The following is a 22,676-nucleotide window of genomic DNA, read 5'->3' on the forward strand; positions in this document are numbered from 1 at the left end:
AAGCACAAAGGGAAAACAAGGAGTAAAATGGCATATTCAAATACAAAAAATGAAAACTATACCCATTATACACTTACTTGGACAATATTCACACCCGTGTCATAGCACTTCTTCATTATTCGCCCAACTGGGTGGGAAAAACCGACTCCAGCTTTGCTAACTGCTTTCTGAGCCTCCCTACGCACGGGACACGATCTGGTTTAATCTGATAGTTTTGTGGAAGGTCTGTGTGGTTTTTCCCATTTACCGACTGCTGGTATCCGGTATGTACGACTGTTCTACCAGAGACCTTCAAATGTTCAATAAACCTTTTATCTGGTCTAGCGGGGTATGGTATGGCAAAGGTTTACTGTACCATTTTTTGTTTAATGCCAAAGAATTCTTGGGTTGTCAACACATGCTACTAAGGTTATGTATAGACAAACCAGTGCAACATGAAACAGTGTTTAATCACTCCTGCAGCATTCCATGAGTTTCTCACATTTTTCATTGATTACAGAATACCATACGTTTAAGACCATTCTTCCAGTCAGGAAGCTATTGACAAAACGTTTTTTTTTTTTTTATCAGCCCATCAGTATTTGTAGAGCAAGCAGTTAATTTACTTTTTTGCACACTCTGAAAAACTAATTGACTTGTCAGTCCTAATCACCAGTTATCTTCACAGTATGCCATACAAATTATTATCTGGTAAAACTTCACGACTACTATGTGTTATAGAGTCAATTATTTTTCCTAGGTTTCATCTATTTGTTTAATCGGAAACTTTCAGTGCAGCTGAGTATTACTGACAGCCTTCTCCGTTTCAGATAGCCGAGTCAGGTCCACTCCGCGAGCTAGGAAACCTGATGGACACAGAACGAGTGACTTACAGATCGTTCGCAGAATTACCCCAAAGCATGGATACCATTGTGCGGGATGGCAGTCATGTCGTGTTTGAGATGGACATCATCTATAATCAGGGTCTGCGAGAGATCTTTTCTCTCACAGGTTACAATGTGGTTGCCATGTTCAATCGAATTATTTATGGTTATACCTTTCTAGTAATCTGTGCTATATAATGGTGTATATCTCTACTTAATCTCATGTTAGTGAGGAAAGGGGCTCATTCAGTTTGGTTAACTGAAAGGATTTTAAATATAAATCACTGCCCTGGCGTTTAAAAATGACATCTTGTATCTTTGCAAGAACGACTTCCTTATTCTAGTTAGCTGTATAATATCCCTGTCACTATATCATCAGTATATATTTTGACAGGTAGTTGTGATTTTTATTTGTCCCGGAGCAGCTACCTCAACACTCCTCTAGGCATGCTGGCTCAGAAGAACAGCCCCTTCATGCCAGCGTTAAATCAGCTGTAAGTACTGATCATTTTGTCAGTACCTAAATGATATAGAAAACAGTTGTCATGTGTGTTTGTTCTTCCGCATAAGAAAGTGAAAATGCTTCATACTTACATCATAGTCGAATAGGGCACGAGGAATAACTATTATATGGCATATCCTTCCTGGTGTGTCGAACAAGATACTAAAGACAGTTGTATTTTTCTCGATAGGGCTTATGCATTAGTGGAATCTGGTATATATGATATATGGGCAAAGTTCTCACATCCCAACTCCAGCCGCTGCAAGAACCCTCCCAGGATCGTCACCGTCACCTCTGCTTTCACACTCAGCAACCTGTGGGTAGGTCCTGCCACTGATTTCATGGATGGCCTGGAAAACCACTAGTTTGTTAGGTTTTACTTTTTAATTCCATACGTGTTTGGAAGCTTGTGTTAATTATATAAGTATAAATCTTGTTTGTAAGTTTACCAAGAGTGTCATTAATCATCTGCATTAAGCATGTCATTTCATCCCTAGGTAGGATTTAGTTACTGATGTTAATAAAATATCGTATGTTAGTTGATAAAGGAAAGGATTACGGTATTATGTGTCATGTTGCTCATTTTCAGGGCATGTTCGTGGTGGTAGGATGTGGGTGTACATTGGCCGTGGTATTGCTGGTGATGGAGCAGATGTGTGGTGGAGCCATGTGGGAAGAGCAAGGCCAGGCGAACACTCAAGACACACACCACCTTCACCACCACCATCACCACCAATGACCACGCACTCCATCAGTAATGACGACGAGCTTCACACGAAATTCATACTTCACTTCACTTTAAGCTTCCAAATTTGTAACAACGCAGAAATACCAAATTTATGGGTTAATTAATAAATATATAATGATATTAATACAAAGCATGACAGATCTTTTGCAGGGTCATTCTCTGTAATTTTTATTTTTTCATGGATGTCTGCATTCACCTTTCAGTATTTCTGTAAGTAAATATATTAAGAAATCTGAAGTAAATTCAGTGATCTGGCGTGTACACTTCCTGAGTATGATAACTAGTTGCAAGAGGAGTATAATCTGTCAGACCATTAAATTATGAAACAAAAATGAGAAAATGGATGTGAAAATATCTGATGCCAATGACCCAAAGATAAAATCGCTGAAAGTTTGGTGAAAGTGCATAACTCACTAGCTCTTGACTGAACAAAATTGCCTGGGACGAGCTTAAATGAAATTCTTAGCCGTATCAGGGTCACTTGACATAATATCTGAAGTTTTTGAATGCTAATGTTTCTCTCAGGCGAACTATATCCGTCTTTCCTGGACATGAAAGAATGCGTGTTTGTGCTTATTCTATTATTTTGTACATACCTCCTACAGACAAACAATTATCACATAAGCTTTCTAATATACTGGCTACATGTATGACAGCTTTACGCTACTTAAGAATTACTATGAAAAATGGCAATTTTATGGTATGATTACTGCCACTGACGGAGTTGTGCTTGTGAAATATCTTAGATCACCATTTCATCAGCCTAACTTTTAAATGGCGCAAAAGAAACATGATTACCAATTCTGTTGTACAGTTTAATAATTTGGAGAAAGGTCGATAAGACAGATGTACAATGACTGGTGCGGTGTGAGGGGAGAGGGAGATGTTCACTAGTGTGGTCTGAGGGGAGGGGGAGGTGTTCAATGATTGGTGTGATGAGAGGGGAGAGGGAGGTGTTCACTGATTGGTGTGGTGTCAGGGGAGGGGTCGGTATAGACTAGGTGTCAGTGGTTATAAAAGGGCTGCAGGAGCCACTCAACCTTCAGTGTTCATCTGCTGTTCTGGGCTGTAAGAGAACTGTTTTGACCATATTTGACCCAGCACCTTTACCGTGAGTCATGTGGCACTGTGTTGTTGTCAGATTTGTGGCACTCTGCTATTGTCAGTCACGGCAACTTATCCCTACACACTTACACACTTTGTTGTTACTCAAGAAGCTGTCGGCCTCTATTAATAACTTATGCCACAATATACAGCTGTATCATTTGCAGTTTAGTTTCCAAATGTGTATTTTTAAACTCATTTTTCACTGAATATCTCTCGGTCAACATCAGAAAATTCCCAAAAACATTTCTTGGCTAGAGGCAATGGTATCTTTTGTCTTAAGACTAGTTTATGTCATTTTTCTGTTGTTACAGGACTTTTTAAATTGTTTTACAACACATTTTTATTTTCACATGCTTCATGTTGGGGAGAACGATCTTTTATTGCTTTAGACTTACTTTTCTTGTTTAACATTTGTTTTTTCTTGAATAACCAGTTTGTTTGATAAGGACCTGTTTGTTTTTTATTAGTTTTTATTGTTCCTTAGACATATTTTCATTGCTTCGGCAGTTGATGGGGACAGTTCATATCTCCAAAGAATAAGTGATGTTTGTGGTACCCATGGAACATTTTCCCTTCATAACCCGTAACAGAGCCTGTGAGTGTGTGATAAAGCAGCCAGGTCGTGCCAGCTAGCATGTCTCTTAGTACCAACCTGTCTCTTGATTAGATATTTGTTTCTGTTGCTTGGAGGTTTGTTACTGTTGACCTGAGGTTACTTTCTGTTGCGTAGATTTTTTCTGTTGGTTAGAAGTTTGTTTCTGTTACTTAGAGATTTATTTTTGTTGCTTAGAAACTTGATTCTGTTGCTTTGAGGTTTGTTTCTCTTACTTAGAGTATTGTTTCTGTTGCCTTGAGGTTTGTTTCCTTTGTTTGATTTTTAAGGGGGATGCTTAGAGAATTGTTTTTGTTGTTTAAAGACTTGTATAAGGACTTGTTACTGTCGTCTTTTGACAAATTTCGATCCACTATTGTTGTTAACAACCTATTGCTGTTTTATGCTCATTCTTCATTAAATTGTTACAAATTCCCACACCTTTAACGGGGTGGAGAGATTACTAGTTTGCTTCGTGGGTCTTTTTCGGGATATGAAGCAGAAAACCAGTGAATATCTAGGCACAGTTCATCCTAGGCAGGCTTCAAGTTACTACCTATATGGCAGACTTTTTTTTTTTAAATCGATGGACCTCATTACAGCAAATATATTATGGACTGAAAAAAATTGCCGAACACTGGCTATGAATGAAAGATATGACTCACCTCTTGCCGTCCAGTACCCAGAATTTACTACCAGTATCCAAACTTGCCTCAAAATATCCAGAGACAGTTCAGGATTTTTATATGTTTTCCCAACATTCAGAAGGTATTTAACTCAGAAGAGGTTTATCAAACTGAATGAGTTTTACAAACAACCCTCACCAAACAGTTTACTAATAATCTGGTACTTAATCAAATATCCAGTAGCAACAGGAGTTCAGTGAAAATAATGTCCCGTTTGCGAAGGACTTAAACAAAAGTAACTACTAGTTGTACGTCCTACATATGATGCAAAGTAACAAGGAGAACAAATTCTATTATATATTTAATTGTTGAATGTCTCTCTTAGGCGGAACATGGAAACACAACGGCCCTCACGCCCAACCTCCCTGACAGAACGCAGCAACTTCATCTGGTTGTGGGTGCGGGGCCTGTCAGCTCGTGCCATAGCTTGGGTAACAGGGTCCAGCGTCACCACTGTCTGCAGGTGGATCAGGCGGTGGAAACAGGAGGGACACGTTAAGAATAGGCATCGCACTGGCCGGTCTAGTAAAGCGAAATATTGCAAAGCAATTTACAGCCGTATTAAAGCGTTCCATCCCATTGCATTGCACAATGATAAGTTCTACTTATCTGAAATGAATCTCAGAGCAATACAAACAGATTTCCGTTATCACTATGGACATACTAAATGCTTCGATCTGTACAGGCATTATTGAGTTTCACGTAAACGTAAAGTTGAAGCAGTCATAAACAACTTCATTCAAAGTAACTTTGCAAACTCATTCAGTTTTGAAATATTCCCTGCCACACCAAACAGATGCTACCCAGACAGACACTTTATATTTGAAAGGCGGGTGAACTGGTTCTATGTATGAAGATTATGAATTGCCAACTCATCACGTGCCATAGTTTTGTTGCCGTTCGTAGAGTAAAACTAGCAACAGCCAAGGAAGAGGTAAAGGTCCCTTTCATGTACATTCATCTTCGTCTAATTATAAACGGGCAAAAGCAGAAAGTGTGATATCTGTTCTAAATATTGTTTTTGTTACCCAAAACTGAGCCTAGCAAACAGCTGACTGAAATGAGGGAAGAGATGTGAGATCTCATTTGTGCTCTCAGTTAAGTGAGCTCTCAGTTAAGTAAGAATTTAAATCCCAAAGCCACCATTACGTTGAGATTTTCAAGACACCACGTATTTAATAAGTACATGGCATAATATCTTTAACAGATATTTAAGTCTCATTTCGTACTGAAAAGATATTGTCCATCTCTTTCAGACCGATAATGTATGTTGTCCAAGGTTAGGAAAATTATGATCAATCTGTATTTCATGTGTCATACCAAACGTTCTTGTATTAGATTTTTTCCTCCTCGGAAAATTGGTATTACAGGCTCCAGACTTCCTTGTGCTTCTTCGTTAGGTGATAAACTATTTTTTGTACTTGGGTAGAATGTTTAACCAGGCTATCTCACTTGCTTCATATTTAAAAGGTTTCCCAGACGAAAGTGATGTAATGTACACGAAGTTAACGGAATAAAAACATATTGCTTAACAGTGTAAGTATTTTTGTTACATAATGGTATAGGAGCTATATGCAGTGGTATATATAATAATGTGTACTGAAAATCATACTAAAAATGCAATATCGAATAAAATCCATTTTCCTTCGAATATCATGTCATGAAGCTTATCAGACACCCTGACGTATGTGTTGGTAACAGTGCTTGGAAGATAAGGGAAGTGGGAGTTTCGCGTGACAATTTTGTGGTTTTAGATAAAATTGAATTAAAAAACAAAAAAACTAAGCAACGTTCCTCATCCATAAAATGTACACCAACAAGGAAAATATAACGGTGAACTTGCACATACCACAGATTAATTTTGCTTTCTGGATATTAGTCAGGATTTGACTTCACAAACTCATAATCAACTCCCTCTCGTAACTGGGATTTGCCTTTGCAGCATATATTACAGTTTCTTCCCTCTCTCTAGTTCTTTCAGAAAAACAAATCTGTAAGTCATGAGAGAAAAATTATGGTCTTTTTTTGTTTTTTCAAGAACGGATACAGAAAGAAGAGTGCCGTCTCATGTTTGTTAGTGCTAATGAAAAATATATATCTTGAGTTACGAGGAGGAGCAGATTTACAGTTTCTTAATGAAACGGGCCCAAGGAGTGTTATGGAGGAGGTTTGTTTAAGAAATAAATGTGGTGGTGGTGGAGCCGTGCCATAGTGATCGTAACATATTCCAACAGTGGTAGAGGCATTACGTAGTGGTCGTGAAGTGTGGTGGTGGCGGAGGTGTGCTGTGGTGGTCGTGACGTGTGGTGGTGGCGGAGGTGTGCGGTTGTGGTGGTGGCATGATGTCGACTATTGCGGGGATACTATGGCTCGGCCTGGGGGTCACCTGCCTCCTGGTCCATGCCCGCCTACATCACATCACAGGCACGTAGACTGTAGTAAAAGGAAATCAATCAATCAATCAATCATTTCCTGTGGCACCCTCGGGGATGCATAGGGCCTCAATGAACTCACACCACCACATCCTATCTTGTGCTAACTCCTCAAGATCTCCCCAACACTCATCTCCAGCTTCTCGTCTCATTGTCCTCACCCACGTCTCTTTTGGCCTTCCTCTACCTCTCCTACCAAGTGCCACCCACCCTGGTGTACCTCGTACTATTCCCTGTCTCCTATACACATGTCCTAGCCACTTCCATCGTGAGAATCTAACATATTCATCGATCTGCTGCACTCCCGTTATTTCTCTAATTCTACTATTTGGTATCCTTTCCCACCACTTAACTCCTAATATTCTTCTAAGTGCTTTATTTTCAAACACCAAGAATTTATTTTCCATAGTCACTGTGCTGTACCAAGACTCGTGTCCATAAATTAAGATACTCCTAACCATTACCTTATAAAGTTTGATTTTTGTATGCACAGAAAAATTGTTATTATTCCAAATATTTTTAAGCATTCCCATTGCCTGATTAGCCTTCTTTAACCTTTCCTCGAATTCAAAGTTCAAAGAACCATCCTTGGCTAAATAAGTACCTAAATATTTAAACCTATCAACTTGCTTTACAACCATACCTCCAATTACACATTCCTGCGCATTTTCCATATTCATATTGATTATTTCAGTTTTTCCACAATTAATAACCAAACCCACCTTACGACCTTCACTCACCAAACAGTCCAACACTCTCTGCATCTCTTCTGGCCCATCACAAATCAAAACTATATCATCTGCATAATCTAAATCCAAAAGTTTCCTGTTCTCTCCCCAAAGTATACCTGCACCGGTTTCTGTTCCAACGCGTTTCATAATGTAATCAATGACCAATATAAATAGTAAAGGCGATAGAACACCACCTTGAATTACTCCGGACTTGACTTCAAACGAATCACTCAGACAACCATCAACCATCACTTTACAAAATGTGTCCTCATGCATGTTCATAATGACCCTCACAAACTCCTCTGGTATTCCATAATGTCTCATGATCTTCCCCATAGTCTCTCTCGAAACACTATCAAAAGCCTTTTCAAAATCAACAAAACAAAGACTTAACGGTACTCTCATTTCATTAACTTGCTGCATCAAATGCCTAACTATAAAGATATGATCATTGCAACCACGTCCCTTTCTAAAACCAGCCTGTTCATCCCTCAGAATACCCTCAACCACCGGCTCCAACCTATTTAACAACACTCTACTGAAAACTTTCAAAGCTATCGGTGACAAAGAGATTCCCCTCCAATTACCACATTCACTCAGGTCTCCTTCTTCGGAACTTTAACAATTACACCATTCTTCCAAACTGATGGTAGTAACCCCGTCACCCATATCTTATTGAATAGCTTGGTCAAGATCATTATTAATCTATCCCCCTCCACTTTAAACATTTCCGGAAATAAACCATCCTCCCCTGGTGCCTTATTATTCTTTAACTGTTTTACTGCTTTCTCCACTTCTGCAAGCCTCAACTCTCCTGTTTCTATATTTAAATCTTCCTGAGCAGACGGTATATCCTCTTCTGGTGGTATTGGTCTATTAAGAACTGTCTCAAAATGCTCTTTCCATCTATTTTTAATATCTCCATCTTTGGTCAATAAATTTCCTTCCCTGTCTCTAACTGGTATTTCCTTGCGTTTACCTGCATTACCACTCAATTCTCTAATCGATTCATATGCTATTCTTTGACTCTGTCCATCATTTTTGTTTATTAAGATTTCAGTCTCTGCAACCTTTTCATCCACACATCTTCTTTTATCTCTCCTAGCTAACCTTCTTACTTCTGAATTCAAACTCCAGTACGCAGCTCTTGCTAATTCAATCTCTTGTTCATCAACGCATTGCATCTCACTCCTCAATTTAGCCTCACCTCTCTTTTTTATCATATCCCACGTTTCCTCTGACATCCATTTCTTTCTCCTAAATCTATGTAAAAGGAAAGCTCTACAAAATAAAGAACGAAAGGAAAAAAAAAATAGGAAAAAGGCTTGTTTCATTTTAATCTAGACTGTTATACATGTATCACCAAATATCAAGTTATTTTCTTGTATTTAATTATTTCAGCTCCTTGCTTTTTACGATATCAAAAAAGAAGTACACAGAATTCAGATTAATGATGGGTTATCGGGTGTTTCAAGCCATTGCAACTCTAGGGAGCTATGTCTTTTTTTTTTCTTTCCTGAAGGTTTGGTTATGCATAACTGCACAGCTACTCGTAGTTAGAGTCTTTGATTTAACTGAGCTATAATATACAATGAACATTAACTATGGAACCTAACATCGCCAATTAGCAATCACTGACTGACTGAACATGAATCTTTCGGTGCTTTTCGCTGTGTTACTTTTGGTATAATAGTTTGGCTACAGGCAGTTTTAAGTAGCAGAGAGAAGACATTGGTAGATGAAGGGTTGATTTTGGTGCATATTGCCAAACAAATACTCCAGCACTTGTCCTAAAAACAGTGCTGTACAAGTGTACTTTTATCCACCTTCGTTTATTTCAGACACGACCATAGCATCAATGGACAGCCTCCTACCACTGGATGACATGTTGGCCACAGACCTGTGTTCTTACTTTTCTGTCCTAGTGCTGACAGATGGTTCCTCATGGGCGATCTCCATGACGCAGGTAAGTAAGCAACACAGTAATGTAAAAACTGCTTAGAGTTGCAACAGAAGAGCCTGATAGGGTCAAGTTAATCATTAGGTCAGATCTTACTACTGTGCGATACAAGTAATTCACATTTTCGACTTTAATCCTTTGTAGTACTGAATGAACTAGATAAGCCAAAGTTTGTCCAAAGTTAATCAAAATTATAATACTTGCAGCAAATATGATTAACTTATTGTTCTAGTTATCCTTATTCTTGCTTCAATTGTGAAAAACAGGAAAAAATTTCTCATTATGTGTTCTCTTTCAGGACTTAGCACACTTACATGCTCCTTGGGGAGTCGGAGTGTTTGAGGTGAAGACTAGTGAACAAAACACCAGCATGATCTACGAACAGCTCTCACAGAGTATAGCCGCAGCTCGACAGGTATGTGGCCACGGCATGTAAATGAATTAGGGTGAAGAAACTGAAGTCTAGAGACAATAACTCAGAGTTCTTTTAAATTTTCTCGAATAAAAATACACGACTGATTAATATTATTCGCGTAGCCGTCTTTCTGTCCTCTTTTGCTTGCTGTAGCCGGCATGAAAAACAGAAAGACGTCTACAGGCTGATGGAACCAGACATAAAACAGTTTAGTTAAGTTTTTCATGAGTTAGCATTCTGTAATCGGGAGTATACTTGGCCCACAACCGAGAGATCCCTGTTTCAGTTCCTGGACCACCGACGAGAACTTAGGGCGAGGACACACCAGTGACTTAAGCAAAAACCGGGATTGTCAGAATATTCGATGGGTGTGAATCGAACTCAGGGGGAGTATTGGGGTCCTTTCGTTGTAAAAAGATTATTCATGTTGGCACCATTAGTTTCGTGATGATATTCTTTGTTGGAATTTGGTTCCTGATATTTATGTTGGTAAGATTAGTTTTGTGATATTATACGTATTGGCACTGTTGGGCTCGTGATATTTTTTATGTTAGCACCATTAGCTTTGTTATATAATTTATATTAGCATAATTAGTTTCATGAAATTATTCATGTTGGCACAATTAGCTTGGTGATGGATTGTGGTGCGTGACGATGGTGGTGTTGAGCGATGACCCAGCTTTCCTCGCCGCCTTTGCTGAGTCCTCCTTCAAGAGCCACCTCCTGCTGGTCCAGAAAACAAAGCTGCTCGTATTCACTCGCATCCCTCTCCTCCAACTCCAGACCCTTCCCCACCTTCACAGGACTCTCTCACGAACCACTTCTCTCGTTGCTGTTATGGACGATACCTTGCCAGTCTTCAGGTAACGAGAATAATCCGTATACAGTTGCCAACATAAATACTGATCCATTGTAAGCATCGAGGCTTTAAACAATGAATTTTGAAACCCAGTGAAATGGTCTGAGTCTTTAAAGTTTTTCACATTATTATTTAACATCTTCATACATTACTGACCTTGTGATACTACTGGTTGGAACCGTACAGGAACACAAAGTAAATCGTTGATATTAATTTTGAGTTTTAATTAATGGACAGGTTGTTTTTTCATCAACAGAACCAAAGTGTTCTCATGGCTGCCGTTCACCGACCCAGAATCCCTACCATTACAAGTGGCATCATGGACTTTCGATCAACGTCTAACTTTCACCCATCCACCAGATCTATTCCCGCAGAAGTTCTTACGGTAAATTTTCTGTGTCGACAACGCTCCTTTAAGATACTGATAAACACAGAGACACTGAGCTGCATACATGAGAGATCTTGAATGGTAACTTGTGTGATATTATTATTGCATTCTCGCAAATTAACGACTCGCACAGTACATAAGAAATGGTGCCAGATCTCATGATTTCTACAGGGGAAGAGAAAATATTCTCAATGGATGAATTTACCAAAATGGGACTAATTTAACCTGAATTCGTGTATCTGGACCTAAATGACACTGAACCAACGAGAGCGACCTATATGGTCTTGATGGACTGAAGTGTGCATGTTTATACAGTAACTACTTTTTTTTTTTTTTTACCATAACTATGATCGGTTTTTCGTCCTTTGCAGCTTATTTCACATAAGTCGGTTGCCGAAAAAGACAATACTACGGCTCTACATCCTTCCCATAAAACCTCTGCATGACTAGCATCATATACGAGTGTTGATCTGTTGTAATTCACCATTCAAGATCAGCAGATGAGAGTTTTAGGACAGAGTTTTAGATTTAAAAAAAAAAGTATAGATAGTAACTTACCCAACTATATATAAACAACTTTCTAAAATCTAAATTAACTTAACTGAGCATGAATCTTAATGATTCTGAACGATCTGGTTATGCCACCATTACACAACAACATGGTCCATCACAGCGGTTGTTTTCTTTAACTGAAGAAAGTTAGCACAACTGACACTGGAAAACAAAAGCTTATAATGTCCAGGTTCTGATTGTGTGTAATACGTATAATCATACTCTGAGGATGAAAAATGCATTGCCTGAGAGTACATATTAATTCATGTGACATTACTAGTCAACACTATACAATACACCATCTTGCGGCAGGTTCCCGCACAGGCCACACGTGCTAGTGACAGCGGAGGAGATGGTGGCACAGGTGGCATATACAGTTGATGACCCCACGGCACCAGAGGGCAAACGACTCACCTTCGGAGGGGGAGCGGGGAACATTACTGAGATGCTGTCCACGATCATGAACTTCACGTGAACCATTAATGCACACTTGCTTTAATACACTCTTATGTTTTACTGGAAATATTTGGGTTTGATAAAAAAAAAAAAAAAAAAAAAAAAAAAAAAAAAGCTCTGGTTGATTGCACAACTTGCCCTAAGTTAGCAAAAATGAAATATGAATGTGAACGTACCTTCTCGACTTATTTTTTGCTATGGAAAAGGTTACAAAATCATCAAAGGTGCGTAAATCATGTCCCTCTGACAGATACACGTACGTGAGATCCCCTGACAGGACCTGGGGCTTACTGCACAGCAATGGGACTTGGACAGGCATGATGGGACTCATTACACGTGAGGTCAGTTCTATAGTTCTTTTACCTCAACTTGGCTCAGACTTTCTTCCTTTTGCAGATTCTACTACGAAACTCGATGGCAGAAAAAGACAAAGTTACCCCCTCCCTTCTTTTCATAAGACTATCACTAACTTCCTTTTCTATTGCTAATCTTTTACTACTGAAAAATTCTCAATATGGAATGGCAATTTCAGGCGTTAGAACAAGAGGATATATAGCATAGGGTTGCCATACTTCCGGATTTTCCTGAACGTGTCCGGCATAGGTGTCAAAATCTTTGTCCAGGAGGAATTCTAAAACTTCTCCAAAAGTCCGGAATTTAAGCTTCCACCACTTTTTCTCGAAAAATGTAATATACCACTAAACTCTGTAATAACGAGAGAGAGAGAGAGAGAGAGAGAGAGAGAGAGCGACCTTAGTTGTTTTTGTCAGCTGGTAGGTGTTGTCATCGTGACTGGTTTAGCGCTGGTAGGTAGCTGAAATGTCCTGCATTTTCCTCTTGTTCAACCACGAGCTTTTTTTATCCGTACTTAGTGCTGTTAAAAACTAATGGCAATTGCACACAATTATTGGCCTAGTTTTCATTTTTACAGTATAGCATTTGTTATTCTCGTGATCGTATCCTGCATCTAAGGCGCTTAAGCATTTTTCAGTCATAAACCAGCCAATTCTGTACTTTGCCTGGTGTTCATTATGCTGTAGAAAGATTAAAGATTGTGGTACAACAGTACTGGTACATATATATATATATATATATATATATATATATATATATATATATATATATATATATATATATATATATATAATATTCAAGTGCTCGTGGGCCCTTTAGGCTTTGTCACACTTGCTCCTGTGGAGAGTTCTCGCGCTGCGCGCTGGGAATCTCATGCTTTGCACTCGTTTCCTAGTGCTTCTCACTCGTTTCCTCGAGCTTCGCGCACGCTTTGCAGTCATTTCAGGTACTCCGAGTCACGTATATGTGCTGTTCTAGTCTAACGTTGTCACTCTCGGCTATGAAGGCGACATTGAAGGGCCCATGACGGTCCGTTTATGTGCGCTTCTAGTCTAACGTTGTCACTTGGATTTTTTGCAGCTAACCAATTAATCGTGTTATTAGCAGCTTCGGGATTGGAACCCAAGTTGTCCGAACGCAAGTACGAAATACACACATAGGTACACGGCTACTGCTATAGTATATTTGATGTAACTATGGGCAAAAAATTCTACGGAGATCCTATGCCGGGCACCGGGAGCGGCGTTTTTTGGTCAAAATGTGCTTGCTCATTAAATATAGCAAAAGATTTTCAATCGCGATGGGACAAAGTGTTTTCGCATCAGCAAATTTTTTGTGATTTTTTTGCTAATTTTGGTGCCATTTGAATGTGTAGTTTCGGTTGCCCAAAATGCTGTACACACACGCGGCCACTGCTATAGTATATTATATATCTATATCTATATTTATCTATCAGTCTATCAATTTATCTATATATATATATATATATATATATATATATATATATATATATATATATATATATATATATATATATATATATATATATATATATATATATATATAGATATATATAGATATACATTTGAACGTGAGTTGTGGGTGTTTGTGAGTGCATATGGGCCTGGTAGTGAAAGGGATGAACAAGAGAGGGAGTCTTTCTGGAATGATGTTGATGAGTGTCTGCAGAGTTTTGGAGCGAATGTGAATGTGGTAATGATGGGAGATCTGAATGCTAGAGTGGGAAATGTAGCAGTTGAAGGCGTAGTTGGTATGCATGGTGTGCCTGGAAGAAATGAAAATGGGGAACGAATGATAGCGATGTGTGTTGAGCGAGAGATGGTGATTGGGAATACGCTGTTTAAGAAGAAAGATATTTATAAGTATACATGGGTGAGACAGGAGGGTGGAAGGGTTGTTGATAGAGCCTTGATGGACTATGTGGTTGTGTCTAGGAATGTTATAGGAAGATTGTTGGATGTGAGAGTTCTGAGAGGGGAGGGTGGAGGTATGTCTGACCACTACCTGGTGGAGGGAAAGTTAAGAGTAGGTAAGAGATGGGTGAGAGCTAGGAGAGTTAGGTGTGGCAGAGAGGTTTTGAAAGTGAGTGAGTTGGATAAAAGAGAGAAAAAGATAGAGTATCAGGAGAAATTGAAAGATGAGTGGAACGCAGTGAAAGATCGGGAAAATGGCAGCGTGGAGGAGGAATGGCAGTTGTTTAAGAGTGCTGTGGTGGGGCATGCAGAAGAGGTGTGTGGTGTGAGACGTGTGGGTGGTGGTGTAAGAAAAGGAAGTGAATGGTGGTGCGAGGAAGTAAGTATGGCTGTGGCTGAGAAGAGACGTGCATATGAAGTGTGGCTGCAGAGGAAGGATGAGATGTCATATGAAAGGTATAAGGAAAAGAGGAATAGAGCGAGAAGGGCTGTGCGTGATGCTAAAGTGGCAGCAGATGAGAGGTGGGGTAGGCGGCTGACAGAGAATTTTCAACAGAATAAGAAAATGTTTTGGAAGGAGGTGAAAAGGGTGCGAAAGGGAGAGTCTGGGAAGGAAGAACGAGTAAAAGCAGAGGATGGAAGGATGTTAACTGAGACGGATGCAGTAAGGAAGAGATGGGCAGAGTATTTTGAAAGATTGTTAAATGTAGAGGAGGAAAGGGTGGCTGAGATTGTGGCGGATAGAAGGGTGCAAGGAATAAATGTGTTGGGAGAGTTGAATGATTCTTTGATCACGAAGGAGGAAGTGGAGAAGGCAGTAAAGGAGATGAAAACAGGGAAAGCTGCAGGTATGGATGGGTGTGCTGTGGAATGCCTGAAGGGTGGTGGAGTGACTATTGTTGACTGGTTAGTAAGATTGTTGAATGTGTGCTTTGAGAAAGGTATGGTGCCAATTGACTGGGCAAGTGCTTGTGTGGTCCCGTTGTATAAAGGCAAGGGTGATAAGTATGAATGTACTAGCTTTAGGGGTATAAGTCTGTTGAGTGTTGTAGGTAAAGTGTATGGTAGAGTGTTAATTATGAGAGTTAGAGAGGGTACAGAGGGAGTGATTAGTGATGAGCAGTGTGGCTTTAGGAGAGGGAGGGGATGCGTTGATCAGGTGTTTGCTGTGAGACAAGTGTGTGAAAAGTATTTAGCAAAAGGCAAGGATGTGTTTTGGACATTTATGGATTTAGAGAAAGCGTATGATAGAATTGATAGGGAGGCTTTGTGGACTGTTTTAAGATTGTATGGACTTGATGGTAGGTTACTAAAAGGGGTGAAAAGTTTTTATGTAAATAGTAGAGCGTGTGTAAGAGTGGGAAACGCTGTGAGTGATTGGTTTCCCGTGAGAGTGAGGCTGCGACAGGGATGTGTGATGTCGCCTTGGTTGTTTAATATTTACATGGATGGTGTTGTAAGGGAGGTGATGGCAAGAGTTTTAGGTGGTCTGAGTCTGGTAAATGTTGATGGAGGAGAGTGGAATCTGAAGCAGCTGCTGTTTGCAGATGATACTGCACTGGTGACTGATTCAGAGGAGAGATTGAGACAGTTGGTAGAGGAGTTTGGAAGGGTGTGTGAAAGGAGGAAATTGAAAGTAAATGAGAATAAGAGTAAAGTGATGAAGTGTACGAGGTTGATAGATGGTAGGGGGATGAATATAGTTTTGAATGGTGAGTTGCTTGAGGAGGTAGATTGTTTTAAATATCTAGGGTCACATGTTGCTGTGGATGGAAGAATAGATGCAGAAGTGAAGTTTAGAATAAATGAAGTAGGAAAGGTGCTGGGAGGAATGAAAAAAGTGTTTAAATGTCGTTCGCTTAGAATGGATGTAAAGAGAAGGCTGTATGAGGGTGTTGTGGTACTGACTGCATTATATGGGTCTGAAACATGGAATATGGGTGTAGCAGAGAGGAAAAGTTTGAATGTAATGGAGATGAGATGTCTGAGGAGTATGTGTGGAGTGACGCATATGGATCGAATGCGAAATGATGAAGTGCGAAGGAGAACTGGAGTTGTTCGGGAGATGGTTGGTAGAGTTGAGCAGAGGGTGTTGCAATGGTTTGGGCATATGGAGAGAATGGATAATGAGCGACTGGTGAAAAAGATAACTAGATCTGATGTGAGAGGTGTAAGGCTGAGAGGAAGACCACGAATAGGATGGATGGACAGTGTGAAGAGAGCGCTGGATGCGAGAGGGATGTCTGTTGAGCAAGGAAGAGTGGCTTTGCGTGACAGAAATAAATGGAGAGAAATTGTGAATGAATAAGTGATGACGCAGCCCTGAGGGGATATTCTCCCGCATTTGGTCTGATCAGCTAGTCAGGTCAGGTGCGGGTAAGGGGATGGGTCTGTTATGATGTGGCAGGGGTAAACCAGTTCTGCTGTCGGGTCCTGCTGCGGATGTCACTGATTGCATTGCGCAGTTGACCCTTGTGCGGTGTGATGCGGTGAGGATCTGTCCGTTCTCCCCTTTGGAGCTAAGATGCGAATGAATGTGTTTGAATGGATGAGTAAATGGAGAGTGAGTCGTCCTGTCTCGGCTACCTCCCTTTCCTTGGGGGAAGCAGCCTAGGTATATAGATAGATAGATAGATATATATAAAGGTTTCAAAACGTCAAAGGCCCAAACTGTGTGTGTTGGGGGGGCGGGGTGGGGGGAGCATGGGTTTCAGAGGAGGAGGCTTCCTGTATTTTGACTGTTCACATATGGCAACCCAAATATTGCATTTGTGCATCTAATGCTCTTTGGCTTGGGGCTCGTCTTTTTCTCAGCTATATATTTTGAACATTTTCTTTTTAACATTATTTTTGCTAAGCCTTTTTTTTTTTTAGTTGTCATTAAAACCAGTTTGTGTTGACCTGCCGTATATGTGATTTCATTATTATTTTTACAAGCAGCCGTATCTTAGGAAAATTCCTTAGTTTAATTTTCCTCCTACAGATTTTAGCATTACCACGTAGTTGTATTTCCCGGATATAAAATTCGATTATCTTGTTTCTCATATACATCATCTGAACATACATTTTTTGTTAGTTTCTCTTTCAGGTATTTAGCTCGGGAACAACTTTTCTTGAAATAACAAGTCGTGATCAATACAGTAAATATATTAAGTCAAGCAAACGACCTGTGAACCTCCCCACGAATTACTCATCATAGTATATTGTGGTAAAAGTTAATCATCTATGAAATATATCCCGACATACATTATTCTACTGTTCGTTATATTTTACAAAAACGCATTTCAGGAAGTGGAGTTTAGTCCGGGACCATTTTACGTGGAGATAACCAGAAGCCAATGGATAGACTATTCTCCATTTGTGTTTATGGTAAATTATCTAATTCTCGCTACCCGCGGTCGACCTGAGGTGGACCCGTGGGGCTTCCTGCTGCCTCTTAGACCAAAGGTTTGGGTGGCTTTGCTGACAGCACTGTTGGTAGTATGCGCTGTGATGCTGCTTCTGTCTTTTTGCGTTCCCAGTTATATGCACGAACCACGCATGGCAGATACCAACACCTTCAACTGTGTGCGAATTCTTTTCCAAGAAGGTAACTTGTGTTTACCATGTTGTGGTTTACAATGAGTACTTTTACATTATCTTTAGAGGGACTCTGAGGGATGAGATTAAGTGGTAACGGCTGAGTTAGTGCAGGCAGCATCCAGGCTTATTACCTTCCGAACTAGTCAATTTTTCTCTGTGAGAATACCAAAAGAGCATACCAAAAGAGCCAATTGTTTCGCCCACATAGTTTCACTATGCTCAACCATTGTCTTGTGTTAGATGATGCTTAATTTAATCTCGCTAATGACATCTTACTGTAAACACTACCTGCCAGAAACAGGCCATCAAATACTTTCGTGATCCATATCTTTTGTTTGACATCATTTTGTGTTCCAGACATAAAGAGAACTAAGAGTCGGTGGTGGTGGGAGCGTGTGATGCTGGGGGTGTGGATGCTGATGTTGGTGGTGCTGACACAGGGCTACGTCGGCAACCTCATGTCCCTCCTGGCAGTCAGATACATCGACGAACCCTACCAGAGACTTGGGGACGTCCTTGACAACTCTGATATTGGGATAATTGTTGCTCCAAACAGTATTATCATTAAAATAATTGAAGTGAGTGGTTGTTTCTTCAGGATAATAAAAAATTAAGAGAATCTAATTGGCTGTCTATAATGCGATGCCTTAACTGATATGCTGTTAGTTAATCATGGCATCAAAATATAATAATCATACAGTTTTGCCTGAAATAATGGTTAAACTGTTCATGGAATTCATATCATAGTAACACGCTGGCCTAAGATTAGTGTAATTTGTCTTTTTTTTCTTTTTTTTTTTTTTTTGCCATGTACAATTTCTCAAACACTATAAAGCAGCAAATTAATTTATGAGTTGGATCAATGATTTGGATAGGTAATTAAGTTTCTGATGCTATTTTCAGTCATTAACTCATGGGTCATCGGTAATTTTCATAAGTTTGATTAATAACCATAATTTTCTGCCAGACATTTACACGTACATTTCTCTTTCGAATTAATAAAACCTCATGTTTCCAAATCCCATAAACATATACCTTATAGTAGACAACTTCTGACAGCCTTATTCCTTTCAGACTGCCCCGTCAGGTCCACTTCATGAACTGGGGAAACTGATTGGGACAAAACGGGTCGCCTACAGCAGGTTCGCCGAATTACAAAACAGCATGGAGACCGTCGTGCGCGCTGCCACTCACGTCATTTTTGATCTGGACCTCAACTATGTCAACTTGTTGGCCAAAAGCTTTTCTCTCACAGGTTGTAATATAATTATTAAAGTTACTGAAATTATGTATGTTTAATATATTTTTAGTTATCTGTATTACAGAATGTATCAGTGTATCATAGCAGTACCAAGCCAACAACATATTTATATTTAATTGGTGTCATTCTAAAATAGCATGAACGCACGCACACACACACACACATACACACACACACACACACACACACACACACACACACACACACACACACACACACACACACACACACACACAAGCTGTTATTGAAATGGCCATGTCACCTTAGTCATAAGATATATACTAGCTTTTACTAAGACTTTTTTGTACTAAGTAAAAGAGTCAGGTTATTTAAATTATCAGAACGATTCTTTAGGACTTACACCTATCATAAATGAATATTCTCACTACGGATTGAATATTTCACTAGGGGAAGCTTTATGAACTCCCCTTCCGTTCCCAGTCGTCTGTCATCATTTAGAATAAATTAAATATTATCAGGGTTACTGCGCCTGACAAACTGGTTAGTTCAAGGACAATATAGAGGGAGAAAAAAAAAATGGTTTCCCTCTAGATGGTGCTATTATTAAAATAAACAATATGAGTGGTGCTGGAACAGTCAAGATGTTACAACTCCTCTTGTTACAAATTCCACTTGTAATTATTGTCAGGTAGCAGAGAAAGACACTGACACTAATGCATAATACCAGAAATGAGGATTTCAGGGACATATGACTGTTGACAAGAGGCAAGGTGGAAATTAAGTAAGAGCGATTGTTGGACAAATGTAAAACACTGGTCTAGTATTTCAAAATAATAAACATCTTGTAAGTCAGAAAGGGAACACTTCAGTAGTTTTCTAATGGTATATCTACGTTTTTATATTGATAATATATAGTAATTTTTTTCGCAGGTCGTTGTGATTTTTACCTTTCAAGGAGCGTCTACGCAACCAACCCTCTGGCCATGGTGGCTCAGAAGAACAGCCTCTTTATACCGATAATGAATAAGTTGTAAGTGGCCAAGTTTAGTAAAATGAGCAATAATGCACTACGAATAACACTAGTTTCAGTATAAGCCTTAAAAAAAATAAACATAACAAATATTTATAATATGGTCCGTTTCACAGGAGGGCTTTGGGTATATGATAAATTTACATATATACCTACATACACACCCTGAGATGTCTATGAAGAACAGACGAGAGCTCAGTATTTCACCTTTCATTTTTCAGTGCGAGATATTCTTCCCATACAGACATGTAAGTGTCTCTTCTTGTGTTTAGATCCTACACGTTGGTGGAATCAGGGTTGTACGATAAATGGATGAAGTACTCAGAGCCTAACTCCAGCATGTGCAAGAACCCACCCAGGATCATCACCGTCAACACCATTCTCTCACTCACCAGTCTTTGGGTAAGCCATGATAATAATTTCCTTCATTCCTGAAAATAGGATATATTTACCTCATTGTACCTTTCATCTCCCTCAGTCTGATATTGCATTTTATCGTTACAATTTTATTCGGTTCACGAGAGATTTTTGGACCTGTGGGCTAAACAAAGCTTTCATTAACCCATTACATCGAGAGTGAATAAGGTATATAATAAATGAAGTAGAAAACTACTTGAACGGAGTGAAGCTGTGAAAAACTTGGGCGTATGTAATCGAGTAATGAGCATCTTTTAATATCTCGTAGGTAAATATGTACTGTGTAACGTTTAATTATGCAGGTATGTATTTCGGACAAAAATAAAAGACCACAGTAAAGCCTGCCTATTATAATTACAAATCTATCCACGCATTTTGGACACAACCCCCCGCCCCCATCTTCCCATGGAATATTTTTGGATCATAGTGAACTTGACCTCATATCTGGTACATTTGAAGTACGGTATGTTGAAGTGTTAGGGCAGTTGTCGTGGGTGTTGAAGAGACACATGAGTTATGGACAAAGTTTATGAATCTCCATATCGTCCTCCGAGAACTAGTTTGCAGTATACTGATATCTGAGTGTAAGGCTAGATTAATCGTCATGGCTATACAAGAATATGGGATAGTAGAAAATAATTTTATCCTTACCGTGGCCTCAAGATCATTCCGAAGTAAATGTTGTAATAAGGCTTCTATAGACATATGAGTGACGTTGTAAGAACTGACTACGCATGTGAAACGGGGTATTATTAGTTTGGTCCATTAATGAAAGGATTACTGCCCAACATCCCGTGTTATCCATTTACAGGGCATGTTTGCGGCGCTTGGGTATGGGTTCACAATGGCTGTGGTGGTGCTGGTGATGGAGCTGGTGTGTGGTGGAGCCAGGTGGGGCCACAAGGGTCAGGTGGCCACTTAAGACACACACGACTATCACCATCACTGACCACACACATCACCGTTACCTTCACATGAATTACTTACTTCATTTTAAGGTTGATAAGGAGAGAGGTACATACCAACCAAATAAATGAATGCATAAATAATTTAGAATTATATGTAAATTATACCAATGACAAAGTATAAGAGTTGCTTCTAGTATCACTCATCGCAGTGTATTCTCATGGGTATCACGGTTACCGTTTGTGTAAGGATATATGTTAATAAATTTTGGAAGTTAGTTGAACTTTTGTTTTTTATAATCCACTGCCTATGGAGTAAACTTAGTGACGTAAGTATACACGTGCAGCAACATTATATTCTGCGCCACAGTATCTTGTACCAACGAGGGTAGGGATATGTAGTCACCTTTGTCTGTCTGTGTCTGTTTCTCCAGGGAAATATATAACACTAATGGGAGGATCATCATGAATCTATGTGGACACGTCCCTAGTAACCCAGTTGACCTATTTGTTTTAGTTGATCTGTCTAGTTGATCTCTTGGAGTAGGTAAATTGTCATGGGATAGTGAGAGTGGAGGGGGATGTGTTCACTAACTGATGTGATGAGAGGGGTGGGGGGGGTTTACTGGGTGGTGCAGTGAGAGGGGAGGGGAAGGTACTCACTGGCTGGTGTAGTGAGAGGGGAGGGAAAGGTGTTACACTGTTTATATAAGAGTCCCAGGAGGCGAGTCAGCTCTCAGAGCTCAGATGTTGCCCCAGGCTGTTGGAGATCATATTCCAGGCTCACCTTCCCCTACACTTTGATCGTGAGTCATGTGGCACTGTGTTGCTGTTAGACATATGGTACCGTGTTAGTCATATGGTGTAGTGTTGTTGTTAGTGACATGGTACCACGTTAATGTTAGTGATATAGCACCGTGTTGCTATTGGTGATATCATAC

The 22,676-nt window shown here is 39.6% G+C and overlaps 1 protein-coding gene and 3 long non-coding RNA genes across 4 annotated transcripts; all 4 read left to right on the plus strand.

Annotated features, from left to right (window-relative positions):
- Positions 1–3,171: 3,171 nt before the first annotated feature.
- LOC145390909 (uncharacterized) lies at positions 3,172–9,553 on the plus strand. The gene is made up of 3 exons (XR_013895754.1): positions 3,172–3,224; positions 6,733–6,922; positions 9,503–9,553. It is a non-coding gene; the product is annotated as an uncharacterized LOC145390909 (long non-coding RNA).
- Positions 9,554–11,197: 1,644 nt separating this feature from the next.
- Positions 11,198–12,569, plus strand: LOC145390910 (uncharacterized). The gene is made up of 3 exons (XR_013895755.1): positions 11,198–11,280; positions 12,148–12,306; positions 12,542–12,569. It is a non-coding gene; the product is annotated as an uncharacterized LOC145390910 (long non-coding RNA).
- Positions 12,570–18,119: 5,550 nt separating this feature from the next.
- Positions 18,120–20,417, plus strand: LOC145391006 (uncharacterized). Its single transcript, XM_080265738.1, has 4 exons — positions 18,120–18,168; positions 18,519–18,739; positions 19,236–19,416; positions 20,314–20,417. Exons 1-4 carry the CDS (start codon positions 18,120–18,122, stop codon positions 20,415–20,417), a joined length of 555 nt encoding a protein of 184 aa, XP_080121864.1.
- A 307-nt stretch (positions 20,418–20,724) lies between these two features.
- On the plus strand, positions 20,725–21,788 carry LOC145391057 (uncharacterized). Its single transcript, XR_013895762.1, has 2 exons — positions 20,725–20,815; positions 21,642–21,788. It is a non-coding gene; the product is annotated as an uncharacterized LOC145391057 (long non-coding RNA).
- The last annotated feature ends 888 nt before the right edge of the window (positions 21,789–22,676 follow it).

This window comes from Coenobita brevimanus, chromosome 16 (assembly GCF_032717465.1).
Source record: "Coenobita brevimanus isolate Jiangsu-jjx chromosome 16, ASM3271746v2, whole genome shotgun sequence".
Classification (NCBI taxonomy): Eukaryota; Metazoa; Arthropoda; class Malacostraca; order Decapoda; family Coenobitidae; genus Coenobita; species Coenobita brevimanus.